The sequence below is a fragment of the Pseudopipra pipra genome, assembly GCF_036250125.1.
Source record: "Pseudopipra pipra isolate bDixPip1 chromosome 30 unlocalized genomic scaffold, bDixPip1.hap1 SUPER_30_unloc_1, whole genome shotgun sequence".
Taxonomy (NCBI): domain Eukaryota; kingdom Metazoa; phylum Chordata; class Aves; order Passeriformes; family Pipridae; genus Pseudopipra; species Pseudopipra pipra.
Genome location: NW_026990578.1, coordinates 138,213 through 159,983, shown reverse-complemented (window position 1 = coordinate 159,983; position 21,771 = coordinate 138,213). Strand labels below are relative to the sequence as shown.

Here is a 21,771-nt window from a genome sequence, read left to right as displayed (position 1 = left end):
AGTTCATTTGGTTCAATTTACTTTCAGATGCACGTGTTTTGAAGAGTAAATTCGGTTCAATTTTACCTTCAAACGCAGCTTTTCAGAACAGTGAATTCAGTTCAAGTTTTTCTCAGATGCAGCTTTTTGGAAAAGTGAATTTGGTTTAGTTTTACCTTCCAATGCCCCTTTTTGGACAGTTCCTTTGGCAGCAGAGCCCTGCTGTGTGGTGTGGGGGGGAGGAGGCACGGAGCCCCCAGAGGAGCAGGAATCATGTCCCAGATTCCCCTCTCCAAGCCCTGAGGAGGGTCCCACATCCCTGGAGGGAGAGGGACCCGATCCCTCCTTTCACCCGGAGCAGAACCCAACCCCAGCCCCCTCCTCCCTCTGCCCTCCAGGCAGGGAAAATCCCGCCGGGAATGACCCTGGGGAGGCAGCAAATCCCAAATCCTGCCCGGTGCCTGCTCCAGGCGCCCCAGGGCAGGCTCTGGATGCAGCAGGAAGGGGATTCCCGGATAATTCCCGTCGCTCCCGAGCAGCACCAAGAACTCAGCCGGGACTGAACGAGCAGGAAAAAGGGAAACTTTATTAAAGGCCTCGGGACAGACACGAAAAGCATCAAAATTCCACCCAAAAACGCACCGCCGGGACACGGCCGAGCATCAGCACGGGATGGCCGCGCAGTTCCTTGGAGTTATTCCCGAAAAACTCTTCCCGCGGCAGCCGCGACCTCGCCCTCCCCCGGCCCGGGGGAGCCGAAGCCCCGCCCGGGTAGGAAGGAGGAGTTTTTGGGATCTGCGCCAACCCCAAACTCGCTTTTGCCTCGCGGGAGGAGACCCCAGAGATCCCGAAATCCCCCCGGAGTGAACAGAGACACCCAGAAACTGGGAATGTTCTCCCCCTTTGGAGTGGGACACTTGGAATTCCCAGCAATGTCCCTCGAGCTCCGGGCTGCGCTGAAGAACAGGGAACGGGGGAGGGAGGAGCTGATGGGTTATTTTGCTCCGAAGAGCCCGAAATAAATCTGCCTTTGGGCAGAAAACAGCTCCAGGCAGAGGAGAACCGTGGAATTCCAGCCCTGAGCCCGTTCCCAAAGGAAAATAAGGAGAAATCCAGAGCAGTTTCACCCTTTTCTCCCTGACACGTTTTAGAAAACCCAGCCCGGGGTGAGACCTGAGGGATGGAAATCTTCCAAAATCCAGTTAAAGGGGGGGCAGAGAATCTCCCGGTGTCTTCGGCAAAGGCGCAGCGGGAATGTGGGATTTGCCAAATCCAGCTCCGGGAGGTCTGATCCTGCTCCCGGGGGGACGTTCCGGGGCGGGATTGAGCCTCGGGAGCAGGATGGAGCCTCGGGAGCAGGATGGAGCCTCGGGAGTGTCGTGGCGGGGGCAGGAATTTGTTTCGCAGCCGCTTTTTCCCGTGAAAGGCACCCGGGCGTCGCTTCCCGAGGGTTTCCCTCCCCGCCGGGAATGCGGCCCGAGTTACTTCCTGACGCTGCGGCGGCTGCTGGAGGTGGTGGTGATGGAGTAGGACTTGGTGGCCCCCCCGGAGGAGAAGCCGAGGGCTCCGCTGCCCATCCCGGCCCCGAGGGCTCCTCCCAGGAATCCTCCGGCGCTGGAGAAGCCGCCGCCGCCGCTGGAGCTGACCACGGCTGGGAAAACAGGGAAAACACACCCTGAGCCCCCGGGAGATCCAAACCCGGCTGGAACCCCCGGGAAAGGGGGGCTGGGGATTCCAGCAGCCATCCCATGGATTCTCCAGGGAATCGTGGGATGGGCTGGGGGGGAAGGGAGTGGAAAGATGATCCCGTTCCCACCCCCTGCCCTGGGCAGGGACACCTCCCACCATCCCAGGGGGATCCAACCCGGCCTTGGACACTCCCAGGGATCCAGAGGAATTCCATCCCAGGACCTCCCCACCCTCCCAGGGAGGAATTCCTTCCCAAATCCCCCTAAATCCCCCCTTTCCCAGAGGGAAGCCATTCCCTGTGTCTGTCCCTCCAGCCCTTGTCCCCAGTCCCTCTCCAGCTCTCCTGGAGCCCCTTCAGGCCCTGGAAGGGGCTCCAAGGTCTCCTTTCCACCAGTCCAGCCCCATCCAACCCGGCCTCGGACACTCCCAGGGCTGGGGCATCCTCTGGGAAATCCATTCCAGGGCCTCCCCACCCTGCCAGGGTGGGAATTCTTCCCCCAAATCCCATCTAAAGCTCCCCTTTTCCAGTTTGCAGCCATTCCCCCTTATCCTGTCAACACCTGTCCAAAGTCTCTCCATTTCTGGCTCAGGACCCCCTGACCCTGAAAATCCATGGAGAACCCATCAGAAATCCATGGAGAATCATCCAACCCATCTCCTGGTGCCCCAGAGCCATGGGAATGTGGATCCCCCAAACAACAAAACCCTACAAACAACAAACCCTAGAAATAAACAACAAACCCTACAAACAACAAAACCCCACAAAAACCCATAAAAACCCAACAAACCCTACAAAAAACAAACCTACAAACAACAAACCCTAAAAAAAACCCCAAAACACAAACAAACTCTACAAATAACAAAACCCCACAAAACCCCAACAAATCCTACAACCCCACAAACAACAAAACCCCACAAAAAACTAAAAAACCCTACAAAAAACAAACCCTACAAAAAATAAACCCCACAAACAACAAAACCCCACAAAAAACAAATACCTATAAAAAACCAACAAACCCCACAAAAAACAAACCCTACAAACAACAAACCCCACAAACAACAAAACCCCACAACCAACAAGGCCCCACAACCAACAAACCCTACAACCAAACAACAAACCCTTCAAACAACAAAACCCCACAAAAAAACAAAAACCCATAAAAACCCAACAAACCCTACAAACAACAAACCCTACAAAAACAAACCCTACAAACAACAAACCCCACAAAAAACAAACCCTACAAAAAACAAACCCCACAAACAAACAACAAACCCCACAAACAAACAACAAACCCTACAAACAACAAACCCCACAAACAACAAACCCCATAAACAACAAACCCTACAAAAATAAACCCTACAAACAACAAACCCCACAAACAACAAACCCCACAAACAAACAACAAACCCTACAAACAACAAACCCCACAAACAAACAACAAACCCCACAAACAACAAACCCTACAAACAACAAACCCTACAAACAACAAACCCTACAAACAACAAACCCTACAAACAACAAACCCCACAAACAACAAACCCTACAAAAATAAACCCTACAAACAACAAACCCCACAAACAACAAACCCCACAAACAACAAACCCTACAAACAAACCCCCCCAACCACCCCCACCCCCCAGCCCCACTCACAGATGTTGACGTTCCCGACTCCGTCCCCGGCCAACCTGCGGGAGGGGACAAAGGGAGAGGAGGGATCAGAGTCGGCATTCCCGGGATTCCCGGGGCTGGGAATTCAGGAATGACCCTCCCGGGGGATCCAGAAATTCCTGGGAATTCAGGAATGACCCTTCCCGGGGGATCCAGAAATTCCTGGGAATTCAGGAATGACCCTTCCCGGGGGATCCACCTCCCCCGGGGCTGGATCCAGCCCCTCATCCCAGTGCAGAGGTGAGAGAACTCGGGAGTTCTGTCTCAGTCCCACAGGGATTTCCCCTTGGAATCGTTCTGCCCCGGCACCATTAATGGTTGAAGCCAATTTCTTTCCTTCTTTCCTTGTTTTCCCCAAAACTCTCAATTCTTTCCCCCCCCCCCGAATTTGCCAGTTCAGCTCTTCAGCCAAAACACCTTCAGGACCAAAAATCAGACAAAAAAGGGGATTTTTTTGCCTGTGTTTCCCCGTGGAAATGGGAGCAGGGCTCTCCCAATGTCCCCAGCTGGGGGGGTTTGGAGAGCCCTGGAAGTTGTGTCTTAATCCCACAGGGATTTCCCCTTGGAAACGTTCTCCCACAGCACCACAGGTGGTGGAAACCAATTTTCCCCTCCTTTGCTTATGATGGAAACCAATCTTTCCCCTCCCTTGCTTATTTTCCCCAAAACTCTCAATTCTTTTCCCCCCAGACTTTGCCAGTTCGGCTCTTCAGCCAAAGCCCCTTCAGGACCAAAAATCAAATAAAAAAGGGGATTTTTTGTGCCTGTGTTTCCCTGTGGAAATGGGAGCTGGGCTCTCCCGCTGTCCCCAGCTGGGGGGTTGGAGAGCCCTGGAAGTTCTGTCTTAATTCCACAGGGAATTAAGCCCCTTCAGGACCAAAATTCAGATAAAAAAGGGGTTTTTTTGCCCGTGTTTCCCCGTGGAAATGGCAGCTGGGCTCTTCCAATGAACCCAGGGAATTCCCACCTGCTCTCCTCGCCCTCCAGCAGCTTCCTGTAGGTCGCGATCTCGATGTCCAGGGCCAGCTTGACGTTCATGAGCTCCTGGTACTCGCGGAGCTGCCGGGCCATGTCGGCCTTGGCCTTCTGCAGGGCGTCCTCCAGCTCGGCCAGCTTGGCCCGCGCGTCCTTCAGCGCCAGCTCCCCGCGCTCCTCCGCCTCGGCCACGGCTGCTTCCAGCTTGGCTCGCTGTGGGAACGGGGCAGGGCGTCAGCGGGGTCAGCTCAGGGCCCTGGGGCTCAGCGGGATCCCTGGAGGAGCTATGGGGGATCCCTGGAGCTCAGGGGGATCCCTGGAGCTCAGAGGGATCCCTGGAGCTCAGCAGGATCTCTGGAACTCAGTGGGATCCCTGGAGCTCAGCAGGATCCCTGGAGCTCAGGAGGATCCCTGGAGGAGCTCAGTGGGATCCCTGGAGGAGCTCAGGGGGATCCCTGGAGGAGCTCAGTGGGATCCCTGGAGCTCAGCCGGATCCCTGGAGTTCAGCAGGATCCCCGGAGCTCAGAGGGATTTCTAGAGCTCAGTGGGATCCCTGGAGGAGCTCTGGGGGATCCCTGGAGGAACTATGGGGGATCCCTGGAGCTCAGGGGGAACCCTGGAACTCAGAAGGATCCTCAGAGCTCAGTGGGATCCCTGGAGCTCAGTGGGATCCCTGGAGGAACTATGGGGGATCCCTGGAGGAGCTCAAGGGGATCCCTGGAGGAGCTCAGTGGGATCCCTGGAGCTCAGAGGGATCCCTGGAGCTCAGGAAGATCCCTGGAGGAGCTCAGTGGGATCCCTGGAGGAGCTCAGTGGGATCCCTGGAGGAGCTCAGTGGGATCCCTGGAGGAGCTCAGTGGGATCCCTGGAGGAGCTCAGCGGGATCCCTGGAGCTCAGTGGGATCCCTGGAGGAGCTCAGTGGGATCCCTGGAGCTCAGTTGGGATCCCTGGAGGAGCTCAGTGGGATCCCTGGAGGAGCTCAGCGGGATCCCTGGAGCTCAGTGGGATCCCTGGAGGAGCTCAGTGGGATCCCTGGAGCTCAGTTGGGATCCCTGGAGGAGCTCAGTGGGATCCCTGGAGCTCAGTGGGATCCCTGGAGCTCAGTGGGATCCCTGGAGCTCAGGGGGATCCCTGGAGCTCAGTTGGGATCCCTGGAGCTCTGAAGGATCCCTGGAGCTCAGAGGGATCCCTGGAGCTCAGTGCGATCCCTGGAGCTCAGAGGGATCCCTGGAGGAGCTCAGGGGGATCCCTGGAGGAGCTCAGTGGGATCCCTGGAGCTCAGAAGGATCCCTGGAGGAGCTCAGTGGGATCCCTGGAGCTGGGTTTTGGGGTGCCCAGGTGGGGATGGGGAAGCTCAGCCCAATCCCAAAAGGCTTTGGGCTGACCCTCTTTCTCGGCACCGGGTGGGGATGGGGAAGCTCAGCCCACCCCAAAAGGCAAGACCCTCTTTCTCTGTGCTTTTGGGGGGCTTCCTTCAGGTGACCCCCAGCTTCCCACCCCACCTCAACCTCAAAAAAAACCCAGGAAAGTTCAAGTTTGCCCTCCTAATTCACCCCATGGCTCGTTGGGAGCTGCTCAGACTCTGATAACATTTGATAGGGGCAGCAGGACCTGGAGCAGACCTGAAGCCACCAAAGCTCCCAGATCCACCCCAAAAGCAGCCCTGAGGCCCCACATGGAGCTGGAACCCTCAGCTGTGCCCCTGCCCCTCCTAATTCATCCCAGAGCAAGTTGGGAGCTGGTTGGTCTCTGACAACCTTTGATGAGGGGCAGCAGGACCTGGAGCCACCAAACCCCCCAGTCCCACCCCAAAAGCAGCCCCGAGGCCCCACACAGAGCTGGAAGCCCCGGCTGTGCCCCTGCCCCTCCCCGGGGCCCGGCTGTGGCAGGAAGGGCTCACAATGGGCTTTGTGCTCCCGGTCATTACTCAAAGAGCCGCTCGGGGCAGCTCTTGGCTCCAACCCCCGCGTGTGCCGGGGCCTCCCTGCCCCGAAACCAAACAAAGCCGGGGATGAATCAGCGGCTTTATCAGCGGCTCGGGGAGCTCAGGTTACCCCAGAGCAGCCTCAGGTCCCGGGGGGAGCCGCTCGGTGCCCGGCCCGGCCCCAGCCCTCCGATAGGGAGATAAAAACCCCCGGGCAGAGCAAACAGAGCGCCCAGAAATTCCCGTGTGTGCCCAAACAGGGTGTTCCCCGCTGGAAAAGGGGAGTGGGCGCCGAGCCCAGGAACAGGAGGAAGGTGTGGGGCCACCCCAGCCCTGCCCTCGGGCTCTGCATCCCCCCTTCTGCATCCCGGGGTTGATTCCTGCTCCTCCTCACCCCACCTTCCCACCTTCCCGTCGGGATCACATCCCTCACAACACCCCTCACAACACCCCTCCTGCCCCAGAGGGACTGGAATCCTTCGGGATGAGTGGGACAAACACCCCCAAAATGCTTCACCAGGTCATTGGGACAAACACCCCCAAAATGCTTCACCAGGTCACTGGGACAAACACCCCCAAAATGCTTCACCAGGTCACTGGGACAAACACCCCCAAAGTGCTTCACCAGGTCATTGGGACAAACACCCCAAAGTGCTTCACCAGGTCATTGGGACAGCCCCCCCAAAAGGAGCTCCAGGGTCCCCAAGTGCAGGTGTTGTGTGACACCCAGAGCCCCAGAACACCCCTGGAATCATGGAATGCCTGGAGCTGGAAGGGACCCACAGGGGCCATCAGCTCCATGTCCCACTGATCCCCAAATCCAACTCCTGAGGGTGTTGTCCAAACCTGAAAATCCCACTGATCCCCAAATCCAACTCCTGAGGGCATTTTCCAAACCTGAAAATCCCACTAATCCCCAAATCCAACTCCTGAGGGCGTTGTCCAAACCTGAAAATCCCACTAATCCCCAAATCCAACTCCTGAGGGTGTTGTCCAAGCCCTCCTGGAGCTCTGGGCCCGTGACCAAACCCTGGGGAGCTTGTTCAGAGCCCAACTCCCCTGTGGGGGGAGAACCTTCCCCAAAATCCATCCCAAACCCTGGGGAGCCCATTAAGAGCCCGACCCCCCTCTGGGAAAAGAACCTTTCCCAAAATCCATCCCAAATCCCGGGGAGCCTGTTCAGAGCCTGACCCCCCTCTGGGGGAAGAACCTTTCCCAAAATCCATCCCAAACCCTGGGGAGCCCATTAAGAACCCAACCCCCCTGTGGGGGAAGAACCTTTTCCCAAAATCCATCCCAAACCCTGGGGAGCTCGTTCAGAGCCTGACCTCCATCTAGGGAAAGAACCTTCCCCAAAATCCATCCCAACCCCCCCCCGGCACATCTCCGGCCGTTCCCTGGCTCCTGTCAGGGGTTCCCAGAGGGATCAGGACCTGCAGCTCCTCACCTGGGCCTTGGCACTCTCGATCTCCCCCTGGAGCCTCTGGATCACCCGGTTGATCTCCGTGATCTCGTTCTTGGTGTTCCTCAGGTCGTCCCCGTGTTTCCCGGCCGTCACCTGGAGCTGCTCGTACTGGGATGGGGAACAGAGACCAGGATGGGGTTAATTAGCTATTGGGATGAGGTTAATGAGCCATCAGGATGGGGTTAATTAGTGGGATAAAACCTCTCCCCCTCATGGCACACAGGATTACAGGGACTGGGAGAGATGTGGATTCTGGAATCAGGGAACGGTTTGGGTTGGGAAGGGGCATCAAATCCCATCCCATTCCACCCCCTGCCCTGGGCAGGGACACCTCCCACCATCCCAGGGGGATCCAGCCTGGCCTTGGACACTTCCAGGGATCCAGGGGCAGCCACTGGGAAATCCATCCCAGGGCCTCCCCACCCTCCCAACAGGAATTCCTTCCCAATATCCCCCCTAAATCCCCCCTTTCCCAGTGGGAAGCCATTCCCTGTGTCTGTCCCTCCAGCCCTTGTCCCCAGTCCCTCTCCAGCTCTCCTGGAGCCCCTTCAGGCCCTGGAAGGGGCTCCAAGGTGTCCCTGGATCCTTCCCTTGCCCACCTTGCTCTGGTACCAGGCCTCGGCCTCGGCGCGGCTGCGGTTGGCGATGTCCTCGTACTGCGCCTTCACCTCGGCGATGATGCTGTCCAGGTCCAGGCTCCGGCTGTTGTCCATGGAAAGCACCACCGAGGTGTCGGAGATCTGGGCCTGCAGCTCGTTGATCTCCTGCAGGGAAAAACAAACATTCCACCCCCCTGTGATCCCTGAGTTTGGAAGGGACTCTCCTTTGGGAAGCGAGTGGGAGGGAAAGGGAGGCAGAGCGGGAGGATTCCAGCCAAGGCATCAACAGCCAGGAGGATTCCAGCCAAATTATCAACAATCAGAATTCCAGCCAAATTATCAATAATCAGGAGAAATGCCATCCAAGTTATCAATAATTGGAATTCCATCCAAATTGTCAGTAGCTGGAATTCCATCCAAATCATCCATAATCAGGAGAATTCCATCCAAGTCATCAATAATCAGAATTCCATCCAAATAATCAGTAATCAGAATTCCATCCAAATGGTCAGTAATCAGGAGAATTCCATCCAAGTCATCAATAATCAGAATTCCATCCAAATTATTAATAATCAGAATTCCATCCAAGTCATCAACAATCAGGAGAATTCCATCCAAATCATCAATAATCAGGAGAATTCCTTCCAAATCATCAATAATCTGGAGAATTCCATCCAAATCATCAATAATCAGGAGAATTCCATCCAAATTATCAATAATCAGAATTCCATCCAAATTATCAATAATCAGAATTCCATCCAAGTCGTCAATAATCAGGAGAATTCCACCCAAATAGTCACTAATTAGTAGAACTCCATCCAAATCGTCACTAATGAGGAGGGACCCGACCCCGGGAAGCCCAGAGGAACATTCCCAGTGGGAATGCAGCTCCCGATCCCCCATTCCCGACATTCCCGGCTGGTCCCAGGCCCGGGAGCACCAACCCAGGGCCAAATTCCAGCCCCTCTCCCGAGGAGCGTCCGGCTCAGACAACCCCTGATCCTGGGGGAGCTGCAGGAGCCTGGGACCGGCAGCTTCCCGTTTTTCCAGACCCCAAACTCCCCCCGCCCCACGACGCTCCCCCTTCCCGTGTTCCCGTCCCGACCGATCCCGCCTGTCCCGGGATTGTTTGCAGGGAATCCCCCTCCCACCCCGGCCGGGGGGAAATCCCTGGCACAGCCCACGGCGATTCCAAGGAATCCCTTCATTCCAGGCTCTCTGGAAGGGGCGAGCCAAGGAATCCCTTCATTCCAGGCTCTCTGGAAGGGGTGAGTCCCGTCTCCATGGCCGTTCCCAGCCCTGGGAACAGCACACGGATATTCCCAGCCCCCATTCCCTGCCCTGGGAACAGCACAGGGATATTCCCAGCCCCCTTTCCCAGCCCTGGGAACAGCACACGGATATTCCCAGCCCCCATTCCCAGCCCTGGGAACAGCACAGGGATATTCCCAGCCCCCATTCCCAGCCCTGGGAACAGCACAGGGATATTCCCTGCCCCCATTCCCTGCCCTGGGAACAGCACAGGGATATTCCCAGCTCCCTTTCCCAGCCCTGGGAACAGCACACGGATATTCCCGGCCCCATTCCCTGCCCTCCTTTCCTCACCGCCTCTTGGAAAGCCCTCAGGAAGTTGATCTCGTCCGTCAGCGCGTCCACCTTGGCCTCCAGCTCCACCTTGTTCATGTAGGCAGCGTCCACATCCTAAAAAAACCAGGGATAATCCAGGGAACTGGGAAGCTTTTCCGTCGGAGTCCAGCCAGGCTTTGGGGGCTCCCAAACGAGGCTTCCCGAGGCTCCCCAGGGACACTCCGGGGTCTGAACCCGATCCCTCGGGATCTGATTCTGCCGGTGGGGAGGATCCTGACATCCCGAGGCTCCCCAGGGACATGCCAGGGACTAAACCCGATCCCTCGGGATCTGATTCTGCCGGTGGGGAGGATCCTGAGCATCCCGAGGCTCCCCAGGGACATGCTGGGGCCTGAACCCGATCCCTTGGGATCTAATTCTGCCGGTGGGGAGGATCCTGAGCATCCCCAGGGACTAAACCCGATCCCTTGGGATCTAATTCTGCCGGTGGGAAGGATGCTGAGCATCCCCAGGATTCCCAGGGACATGCCAGGGACTAAACCTGATCCTTCAGGATCTAATTCTGCCGGTGGAGAGGATCCTGAACATCCCAAGGATCCCCAGGGACACCCCGGGGCCTGAACCCGGTCCCTTGGGATCTAATTCTGCTGGTGGGGAGGATCCTGACATCCCGAGGATCCCCTGGATCCCTGTTTGCTGGACACGGAGACCTTGGGAAAGGCCCCAAAGGAAGATCTGGGTAAAGGAATCCCCCTGGGATGTGGATCTGCTTCCCTGTGCCCGGGGGGACCTCGGGGGCTGCTGGGAGCTGCCTTTGGAATTCTGAGCATGGAACCTTTGGAATTCTGAGCATGGAACCTCAGGGGCTCCGGCAGAGCTGGAGGAAAGTGGGAATAGGGACAGAGGGAAACACGGAGTAGGGACAAGGAGTAAACACGGAGTAGGGACAAGGAGTAAACATGGAGTAGGGACAAGGAATAAACATGGAGTAGGGACAAGGAATGAACAGGGAGTAGGGACAGGGAGGGCAGAGGGCTGCAATCCCAGGAATAGTTCCCTGTCTCTGGAAGTGTCCCAGGCCAATTGGAGCCCCTGGGATAGCGGGAGGTGTCCCTGCCCACGGCGGGGGGTGGCACTGGATGGGATTTAAGGTCCCTTCCCACCCAAAGCATCCCGGGATCCCACAGTTCCAAGGATCCCACAGTTCCCAGGATCCCACGATTCCCAGGATCCCACAGTTCCCAGGATCCCACGATTCCCAGGATCCCACGATTCCCAGGATCCCACAGTTCCCAGGATCCCATGATTCCCAGGATCCCACAGTTCCCAGGATCCCACGATTCCCAGGATCCCACGACTCCCAGGATCCCACGACTCCCAGGATCCCACGACTCCCAGGATCCCACGATTCCCAGGATCCCACAGTTCCCAGGATCCCACAGTTCCCAGGATCCCACGATTCCCAGGATCCCACGATTCCCAGGATCCCACAGTTCCCAGGATCCCACGACTCCCAGGATCCCACGATTCCCAGGATCCCACGATTCCTAGGATCCCACAGTTCCCAGGATCCCACCTTCTTGAGCACCACGAACTCGTTCTCAGCCGCCGCGCGCTTGTTGATCTCGTCCTCGTACCTGCCAAAAAAAAAAGGGGGATTTCTGTGAGGTTGGAGCCCGGATGGAAGGGGAAGTGTCCCCATGAAGGGCTATCCCAGTTCTCTTCCCTCTCCCTCCGTTTTTGGGCTCCCCGAGGCTGGAGGTGCCGGCTCCGGCCCTGAGCTCCTGTTGGGATGAGCTGATGCCTCAAAGCTGGAGAGCACTCCCCACCCTGCTTTCCCACATTCCTTAAAACCCCCTGTGCTGCAGGAGATTCCTGCTCCTGCTCCTCCCCCCTGGAGGGCTGCAGTGTCCCAAAATGTCCCAAAGTGTCCCAAAGTGTCCCCAGATCCCACAGACTCCTCTGTGCCCGTCCGAGCCTTCCCGACGCTGCTTCCACTCTGCACTTCCCCCTTCCAGGCTTTTGGGAATGTCCTGCAGGAGCTGAGCAGGTGCCACCATCCCAGGAGAGCCGAGGGTGGGTGTTGATCGCCGTCCCTGTGCTCCAGAGCCCCCCCAGACTGAGACCCCGGGGACAGCCCTGCTCTGGGGGAGCACCTGAAGGTCTGCAGGGATTCCCCTAAAGATCTCCAGGTGTTCACCTAAAAACCTCCAGATGTTCACCTAAAAACCTCCAGATGTTCACCTAAAGGTCTTCAGGTGTTCCCCTAAAGATCTCCAGGTGTTGATCTAAAAAATTCCAGATGTTCACTTAAAAGTCTCCAGGTGTTCCCCTAAAGATCTCTGGATGTTCACCTGAAGGTCTGCAGGTGTCCACCTAAAAAACTCCAGGGGTTCTCCTAAAGAACTGCAGGTGTTCCCCTAAAGATCTCCAGATGGTCACCTAAAAAACTCCAGGTGTTCACCTAAAAAACTCCAGATGTTCACCTAAAGATCTCCAGGAGTTCTGCTAAAAAACTCCAGATGTTCACCTAAAGAACTCCAGATGTTCCCCTAAAGATCTCCAGGTGTTCACCCAAAAAACTCCATGTGTTCTCCTAAAGAACTCCAAGTGTTGACCTAAAAAATTCCAGATGTTCAGCTAAAGATCTCCAGGAGTTCTCCTAAAGATCTCCAGGCATTCCCCTACAGATTTTGGGATGTCCACCTAAAGAACTCCAGGTGTTTCCCTAAAAACTCCAGATGTTCACCTCAAAATCTCCAGATGTTCACCTAAAGCACTCTGGGTGTTCCCGTACAGATTTTGGGATGTTCACCGAAAGAATTCCAGGTGTTCCCCTAAAGATCTCTGGGTGTTCCCCTACAGATTTTGGGATGTTCACCCAAAGATCCCCAGGTGTTCCCCTAAAGATCTCCGGGTGTTCCCGTACAGATTTTGGGATGTTCACCCAAAGATCCCCAGGTGTTCCCCTAAAAGCCTCCAGCTGTTCACCTAAAGCACTCTGGGTGTTCCCCTCCAGATTTTGGGATGTTCCCCTCCAGCTCTCCGGGTGTTCCCCTGCAGATCCCCAGCAGACAAACCCCCCTCTCCGCAGCTTTTCCTGGAGAATCCCGGATTTGCAGCCCTGGATCAGCTGTCCCCGCACCCCCCCAGCCCAACCGGCTGCTCCCGGGATCCTGAAAGTCACCCCGGGAGGAGCGGGAACCACCTGCCCCGGTTGTTTGGGAATCGCTGTTGCCGGGGCAACGCCCTTTGTTGACACAATCCCTGGAATTTGCCTTCCAAAGGAGCTCCTTCGCCCTCCCGGCCCCTCCCCTTCCCCGCCGGGATCATGGACATTGTCCCTCCGGAGGTCACTGAACTGCGGGCGGGGAATTGCAGGGAATAAACGCCGGGAATCGCCGGGATTGCGGCGCCCACGGACATGAGGGATGAGCAGAGAGAGGGAAAAACACGGAATTCCTCCTTTCCTGGGGGAAGCTCCACCAAGATGGGCAATAAATCGTGGGATCATGGAATGGGTTGGGTTGGAGGGACCTTAAATCCCATCCCATCCCACCTTTCCACGGGCAGGGACACCTCCCACCCTCCCAGGGGGATCCAACCCGGCCTGGGACACTTCCAGGGATCCAGGGGCAGCCACAGCTTCTCTGGGAAATCCATCCCAGGGCCTCCCCACCCTCCCAGACAGGAATTCCTTCCCAATATCCCCCCTAAATCCCCCTTTCCCAGTGGGAAGCCATTCCCTGTGTCTGTCCCTCCAGCCCTTGTCCCCAGTCCCTCTCCAGCTCTCCTGGAGCCCCTTCAGGCCCTGGAAGGGGCTCTGAGCTCTCCCTGGATCCTTCCCTTCTCCAGGGGAACATTCCCAGCTCTCCCAGCCTGGCTCCAGAATCATGGAATCCTGGAATGGGTTGGGTTGGAGGGACCTTAAACACCATTCCACCTTTCCATCCAGGAATTCCTCCCCCCAGAATTAACTGGGAATTCCTGTGGGAACCAGACCCACGGAAAAGGGGGAACGGGAACCTCCGGGGCAGGTCGTGGTTTGGGTTTCCCATTTATAAATGGGATTTTCCCCATGGAAAGGGGGAGAAGTAGATCCTGCATTCCAGGTGCTGCATCCCCGCTCCCTCTGCTCCCAGTTCCCACTTCCCTGCTCCAGAGGGTTTGGCTTCACATGGATATAATAAAGGTGCACATGGATCTACTGGAAATGTGCCCCTGGAATCCACGGGAAATGGGGCTGAAATCTGGGATTGAATTCCCCTGGGAACAAACCAGGTCTGGCTGTGGATGAGCAGGAGCAGGGCTGGGACAAACCCCATTCCCAAGGGGTTCTTTGGGAATCTCCAGGTACTGACTTTCCCCTAAACACACAAGGAATTCCTGCTTCCCTTCTCCAGAGGGTTTGGCTTTACATGGATATGATAAATGTGCACATGGATACACTGGAAATGTGCCCCTGGAATCCACGGGAAATGGGGCTGAAATCTGGGATTTAACAAACCAGTTCCTTGCAGAGACTCCCACTCACTGTGGATGAGCAGGAGCAGGGCTGGGGAAACCCCATTCCCAAGCATTCCCGGGAATCTCCGGGTATTGGCTTTCCCTAAACACACAGAAGGAATTCCCGCTTCCCTGCTCCAGAGGGTTTGGCTTCACATGGATATAATAAATGTGCATATGGATACACTGGAAATGTGCCCCTGGAATCCACGGGAAATGGGGCTGAAATCTGGGATTGAACTCCCCTGGGAACAAACCAGCTCCTTGCAGAGACTCCTACTGTGGATGAGCAGGAGCAGGGCCGGGACAAACCCCATTCCCGAGCGGTTCTTTGGGAATCTCCGGGTATTGACTTTCCCCGGCCACGCCCCGGGGATTATCCGGGTTGTTTGTTGTCGGTTCCTGCCCCATCCAGTTCTCCCGGTGCCTCCCATTCTTCCCTCCCGTTCCAGGCCTGGCCGGGCTGGGCCGGGCTGGGACAAAGGGCCTTTTATTCCCGGGCTCCTCCCAGAAAAGTGGCTGAAAAAGGGCAGGGCAGGTGCTCCATTCCCTGCCCCTGGAATGGCTGGGATCACCTGGAATGGCTGGGATCACCTGGAATGGCTGGGATCACCTGCCATCCTGCTCCATTCCCTGCCCCTGGAACTGGGGAGGGTCACCTTCCATCCTGCTCCATCCCTGCCCCCTGGAATGGCTGGGATCACCTGGAATGGCTGGGATCACCTGGAATGGCTGGGATCACCTGGAATGGCTGGGATCACCTTCCATCCTGCTCCATTCCCTGCCCCTGGAATGAGCCAGGATCACCTTCCATCCTGCTCCATCCCTGCCCCTGGAATTGGGGAGGGTCACCTGCCAACCTGCTCCATCCCTGCCCCCGGAATGGCTGGGATCACCTGCCACCCTGGCCCATTCCTGGGATCACCTCCCAGCCACAGGGCTCCTGCAGCTCCAAAGTTTCCCTTCCAACCCCAAGGAGGCCCCAAAGCAAAGCCAAGAGTTTGGAGACCCTCGACCACACGGGAACAAGGAGCGGGAAGAACCCCGGCAGCTTCCCTGCCCTGAACTCCTCATTCCCAACTGGAAAACACCTCCCTCCCTGGCAGGAGAGCCGGGGAACTGCTCCATTCCCTGCCCCTGGAATGAATTGGGATCACCTCCCAGCCTGCTCCATTCCCTGCCTCTGGAATGAACTGGGATCACCTCCCATCCTGCTCCATTCCCTGCCCATGGAATGAACTGGGATCACCTGCCAACCTGTGGAACCCACAGGGCTCCTCCAGCTCCAAATGCCGCTTCCAGCCCCGAGGAGACCCCAGAGTTTCCCTGCCAACCCCGAGGAGACCCCAAAGCAAAGCCAAGAGTTTGGAGACCCTCGCCCACATTCCCAGAAGGAGCGGGATCACCCCGGCAGCTTCCCTGCCCTGAGCTCCTCATTCCCGGCTGGAAAACACCTCCCTCCCTGGCAGCTGGGCCGGGGGGGGACACGTTACTTGTTCTTGAAGTCCTCCACCAGGTCCTGCATGTTCTTGAGCTCCCCCTCGAGCCGCCCCTTGTCCCCCAGCAGCCCGTCCAGCTGCCGCCGCAGGTTGCTGATGTAGGTCTCGAACATGGGCCCGATGTTGCTCCGGGTGGTTTTCTGGTCCTGCAGGAGGCTCCACTTGGTCTCCAGCATCTTGTTCTGCTGCTCCAGGAACCGCACCTGGGAAGGGGACCCGGCGTCAGTCAGGGAAAGGGAGGGGATGAGCCGCGAAATTTGGGAGGGCTGGGATGGGGTGGGGGGTGACCCAGGGGTGTGAGTGACCCAAGGGTGTGAGTAGCTGGTGGGGAGCACCACAGGGGTGTCCCAAGGGTTTGGGTGGTTGGTGGAAAGCACCACAGGGGTGTCCCGAGGGTTTGGTGTCCCGAGGGTTTGGTGTCCTGAGGGTGTGAGTGACCCAAGGGTGTGGGTGGCTGGTGGGGAGCACCAGAGGGGGTGTCCCAAGGGTTTGGGAGGGCTGGGATGGGGGTGGGTGCGTGTCCCAAGGGTTGAGGTGTCCCAAGGGTTTGGGTGTCTGGTGAGAAGCACCAAAAACGGTGTCCCAAGGATTTGAGAGGGCTGGGATGGGGGGGGATGTCCCAAGGGTTTGGGTGCCTGGAGGGAAGCATCAAAGGGGGTGTCCCGAGGGTTTGGGTGTCCCAAAGGTGTGGGTGGCTGGTGGGGAGGACCAAAGGGTGTGAGTATCCCGAGGGTTTGGGTGTCCCAAGGGTGTCGGTGTCCCAAGGGTTTGGGTGTCCCAGGGGTTTGGGTGTCCCAGGGGTTTGGGTGTCCCAGGGGTTTGGGTGTCCCAGGGGTTTGGGTGGCTGGTGGGAAGCACCACAGAGGATGTCCCAAGGGTGTGGGTGGCTGATGAGAGGTACCAAAAGGGTGTCCTGAGAATTTGGGAGGGCTGAGATGAGGGGAGGAGGGGCTGTCCCAAGGGTTTGGGTGTCCCAAAGGTCTGGGTGGCTCATGGGGAGCTCCAAAGGTAGTCTCCCAAGGGTTTGGGTGTCCCAAGAGTGTGGGTGGCTGCTGGGAAGCTCCCAAGGGGGTGTCCCAAGGGTTTGGGTGTCCCAAGGGTGTGGGTATCCCAAGGATTTGGGTGTCCCAAGGGTGTGAGTGGCTGGTGAGAAGCACCAGAGGAGGTTTGGAAGGCCCAGAGGTGCTCTGGGCCCAGATTTGTGGCGCTGGGGCTTTCAAGGGATTAAAGATAAGCAGCTACTGCTCCCTTTTCCAGACTCTGCCGGGCTGACACTCCACAGAAACCACCCCCAGAGCTCAGACTGGACAGTTCCTGCAGGTCCAGGGCGGATTCCTGACATTTCGGGGATGCCAGAGCAGGGTTTGCACAAGAGCAGGCGGTGCAAGAGGGGAGGGGGTGCAGGGCAGCTCGGGGAGGGGGTAAAGGACAGCTCGGGGAGGGGGTAAAGGACAGCTCGGGGAGGGGGTAAAGGACAGCTCGGGGAGGGGGTAAAGGACAGCTCGGGGAGGGGGTAAAGGACAGCTCGGGGAGGGGGTAAAGGACAGCTCGGGGAGGGGGTGCAGGGCAGCTCAGAGTGGGGCAGGGCAGCACAGGCACACCCGGTGGGCTCTGCTTTACCCATCTCTGCTTTACCAGTCTCTGCTTTACCCAGCTCTGCTTTACCAGTCTCTGCTTTACCAGTCTCTGCTTTACTGGGCTCTGCCCTGCTGGGACAACCTTCCCCTCCCCGAATTCGGGGCTGGGGGGGGAGGGAGCAGATTTTTAACCCCTGCCCCCCATTTGGGCAGCAGCAGGTCCAGGAAGGGGCACAACAAAGCCAAGCTGGGCAGGGCAGGGCAGGGCAGAGCCCTTTTCTGGGGGCAGAGCCCTTTTCTGGGGGCAGAGCCCTTTTCTGGGGGCAGAGCCCTTTTCTGGGGGCAGAGCCCTTTTCTGAGGGCAGAGCCCTTTGCTGGGGGCAGAGCCCTTTGCTGGGGGCAGAGCCCTTTTCTGAGGGCAAACCAGCAGGGCTTTGATAAACCCAGGAACAAGAGGGATTGGGGTGCAGAGGGTGAGGTTCCCCCTTCCAGCTGGGGATGGACCCCCCTGGCCCCTTCCAGTTGAGAGACACACCCCTGGTCCCTTTACCAGTTGGAGGACAGACCCCTGATCCCTTTTCCAGCTGGGAGAAAGACCTCTGGTCCCTTTTCCAGCTGAGGGACAGACCCCATGTCCCTTTTCCAGTTGAGGGGCAGACCCCTGGTCCCTTTTCCAGCTGGGAGATAGACATCTGGTCCCTTTTCCAGTTGAGGGACAGACCCCTGGTCCCTTTTCCAGCTGGGAGAAAGACCTCTGGTCCCTTTTCCAGTAGGGGGACAGACCCCTGGTCCCTTTTCCAGCTGAGGAACAGACCCCTGGTCCCTTTTCCAGCTGAGGGACAGATCCCTGGTCCCTTTTCCAGTTGAGGGGCAGATCCCTGGTCCCTTTTCCAACTGAGGGACAGATCCCTGGTCCCTTTTCCAGTTGAGGGACACACCTCAGTTCCCTTTTCCAGTTGGGGGACACACCCCTGGTCCCTTTTCCAGTTTCAGGGCCAGACCCCTGGTCCTGTTTCCACTTTGGACACAGACCCCTGATCCCTTTTCCAGTTTCAGGGCCAGACCCCCAGGTCCCTTTTCCAGCTGGGGGACACACCCTGGGTCCCTCCACCGATCTGGGGACAGCCCAAACCCCACCACGCCCTTAAGAATTTATCCCCCCCCATCCTTCAGGGTTGATCCCGAGCCTGTTCATGATTTCCCAGCTGGGTTAAGCACATTTTGGGTCCCCCCTGGTGCTCAGCAGCACCCCTAGAGCTCTAAAAGCAGATTTTGGGTGCTCAGCAGCTCCCCCAGAGTTCTGAGCACATTTTGGGTCCTCAACAGCACCCCCAGAGCTCTAAAAGCAGATTTTTAGGTGCTCAGCAGCTCCCCCAAAGCTCTGAGCACATTTTGGGTGCTCAGCAGCATCCCCAGAGCTCTAAAAGCAGATTTTGGGTGCTCAGCAGCTCCCCCAAAGCTCTGAGCACATTCTGGGTGCTCAGCAGCTCCCCCAGAGTTCTGAGCACATTTTGGGTCCCATTTGGTGCTCCTCAGCACCCCCCGAGCTCTGAGCACATTTTGGGTCCTCAACAGCACCCCCAGAGCTCTGAGCACATTTTGGGTCCCCTCTGGTGCTGATTTTGGGTCCCATTTGGTGCTCAGCACCTCTCCCAGAGCTCTGGGCAGATTTTGGGTCCCCCCGGTGCAGATTTTGGGTCCCATTTGGTGTTTCAGGAGCTCCCTCAGAGCTCTGGGCAGATTTTTGGGTCCCCCCGGTGCAGATTTTGGGTCCCATTTGGTGTTTCAGGAGCTCCCTCAGAGCTCTGGGCAGATTTTTGGGTGCTCGGCAGCTCCCCCAGAGCATTGGGCAGATTTTTGGGTGCTCAGCAGCTCCCCCAGAGCTCCACCACCGCCCCCGCAGCCCTCACCTTGTCGATGAAGGAGGCGAACTTGTTGTTGAGGGTCTTGATCTGCTCCTTCTCCTCCTTGCGCACCCTCTGGATGTTGGGGTCGATCTCCAGGTTCAGGGGGGTCAGCAGGCTCTGGTTCACCGTCACCTCCTGGATGCCGCCGGGGCTCAGGGCCCCCAGTCCGGCGCTCCCGAGGCCGAATCCCGAGCGGACGCTGTAGGAGCCGCTCCCGGCCGTGGAGACCCTCCTGGCCGAGCCCAGGCTGTAGAGGCTGGAGCTGCCGAAGCCGCCGGCGCGGCCGAGCCCGGGGCCGCCGAGCCCGCGGGTGGAGGACACGGAGCTCACCCGGACCTGGGTGACGGCCGGGCCGGCGGCCGAGCGGGAGCTGAAGCTGACGGAGCGGTTCATGGCTGCTCCAGAGGGTATTCCCGAATCCCGCACCTTTGCCAAAGCTCGGGCCGAAGCGGCGCAGGGCAGTGAGGGCGGTGTCCCTCCCGCCGCCCCTTTTATCGGCCGGGCGAGCTGGGCTTGGCCCCGGGGCGACAGCGGGATCGTTTTACTGCCCGCCGAGCTGGGTGTGCCTGGCTGCCTGCCCACCCCTCCGAGCAGGGAAGGGCCGCGGGGAAGGGACAGGGACACACCTGGCGCCGTGTCCCCGCTCGGGGCCTCACCTGGGCACAGCTGGGACGTGGGTGGCACAGATGGGACGTGGATGGCACAGATGGGACGTGATCCCTGAGCTCACCTGAGCTTCTCTGGCCCCTCCAGGCTCCTCTGGGCCTCTCTGGGCTCCTCTGAGCTCCTCTGAGCCCCTTTGAACTTCTCTGGCCCCTCCAGGCTCCTCTGGGCTTCTCTGAACCCCTCTGAGCTCCTCCGAGCTCCTCTGAGCCCCTCTGAACTACTCTGAGCTCCTCTGAGCCCCTCTGGGCTTCTCTGGCTCCTCCAGGCCCCTCTGAACTCCTCTGAACCCCTCTGGGCTCCTCTGGGCTCCTCTGGGCTCCTCTGGGCTCCTCTGGCCCCTCCAGGCTCCTCTGAGCTCCTCTGAACCTCTCTGAGCTCCTCTGAGCCCCTCCAGCCCCTCGAGGCTCTTTGGGCTCCCCGGGCCCAGAGTTACCCCGGCAGAGCCCCCCCACCCATTCCCCAAGGATTCTCCGTGTCTCCCGATGCCCACCCGGCTGTTGGAATACCCGGGGGGGGAACACAGGGAATACATCTGGAATGCCCAGGGGGGAACACAGGGAATACATCTGGAATACCCGGGGGGGAACACAGGGAATACATCTGGAATACCCGGGGGGGAACACAGGGAATACATCTGGAATACCCGGGGGGGAACACAGGGAATACATCTGGAATGTCCAGGGGAGAACACAGGGAATACATCTGGAATGTCCAGGGGATAATGCAGGGAATACATCTGGAATGCCCAGGGGGGAACACAGGGAATACATCTGGAATGTCCAGGGGGGAACACAGGGAATACATCTGGAATACCCGGGGGGGGAACACAGGGAATACATCTGAAATGTCCAGGGGAGAACACAGGGAATACATCTGGAATGTCCAGGGGATAATGCAGGGAATACATCTGGAATGCCCAGGGGGGAACACAGGGAATACATCTGGAATACCCGGGGGATAATGCAGGGAATACATCTGGAATGCCCGGGAGGGGGAACACAGGGAATACATCTGGAATGCCTGGGAGGGAACACAGGGAATACATCTGGAATGCCCAGGGGATAATGCAGGGAATATATCTGGAATGCCCAGGGGGGAACACAGGGAATACATCTGGAATGTCCAGGGGGGAACACAGGGAATACATTTGGAATACCCGGGGGATAATGCAGGGAATACATCTGGAATGCCCAGGGGGGAACCCAGGGAATACATCTGGAATACCCGGGGGATAATGCAGGGAATACATCTGGAATGCCCAGGGGGGAACCCAGGGAATACATCTGGAATACCCGGGGGATAATGCAGGGAATACATCTGGAATGCCCAGGGGGGAACACAGGGAATACATCTGGAATACCCAGGAGGGGGAACCCAGGGAGTACCAATCGATTTTTCCCCTCTGCCAGCGGGTTCTCACAGGCCCGGAGCTGATAAAGGGCCTCAGTGTCGGGCCCAGCCTGGTTTAATATCAACCCAGCCCGGCCTGGGCGCTCTGCAGGCCCTGCCAGCAGCACCCAGAGGGTGCCCTCGCGGGGGGGAACGTGGTTTTTTCCCATTGCTCTCCTGTTAATCCCTCAAACAGACCCTCAGAATGGAGGTGGGGGAAGTGGGAGCACAGGGCAGCCCCCAGCATTCCGTCCACTCTGCTCGAGGGAGGCAGGATGAAAGTCCTGGCTGGAATTTCTGGGCTCCTGCTTGGACGTGGGGGGTTCTCTGAGGGAAAAA

At 57.9% G+C, this 21,771-nt stretch overlaps 1 protein-coding gene across 1 annotated transcript; it reads right to left on the bottom strand.

Moving 5' to 3' along the window:
* Positions 1 to 539: 539 nt before the first annotated feature.
* Positions 540 to 19,896, bottom strand: KRT7 (keratin 7). Its single transcript, XM_064643351.1, has 9 exons — positions 19,381 to 19,896; positions 15,888 to 16,096; positions 11,465 to 11,525; positions 9,907 to 10,002; positions 8,302 to 8,466; positions 7,685 to 7,810; positions 4,305 to 4,525; positions 3,320 to 3,354; positions 540 to 1,630 (listed from the first exon to the last, which is right to left on the bottom strand). The coding sequence occupies exons 1-9, from the start codon at positions 19,768 to 19,770 to the stop codon at positions 1,461 to 1,463; spliced, it is 1,473 nt and encodes a 490-aa protein (XP_064499421.1). The 5' UTR covers positions 19,771 to 19,896; the 3' UTR covers positions 540 to 1,460.
* Positions 19,897 to 21,771: the final 1,875 nt, after the last annotated feature.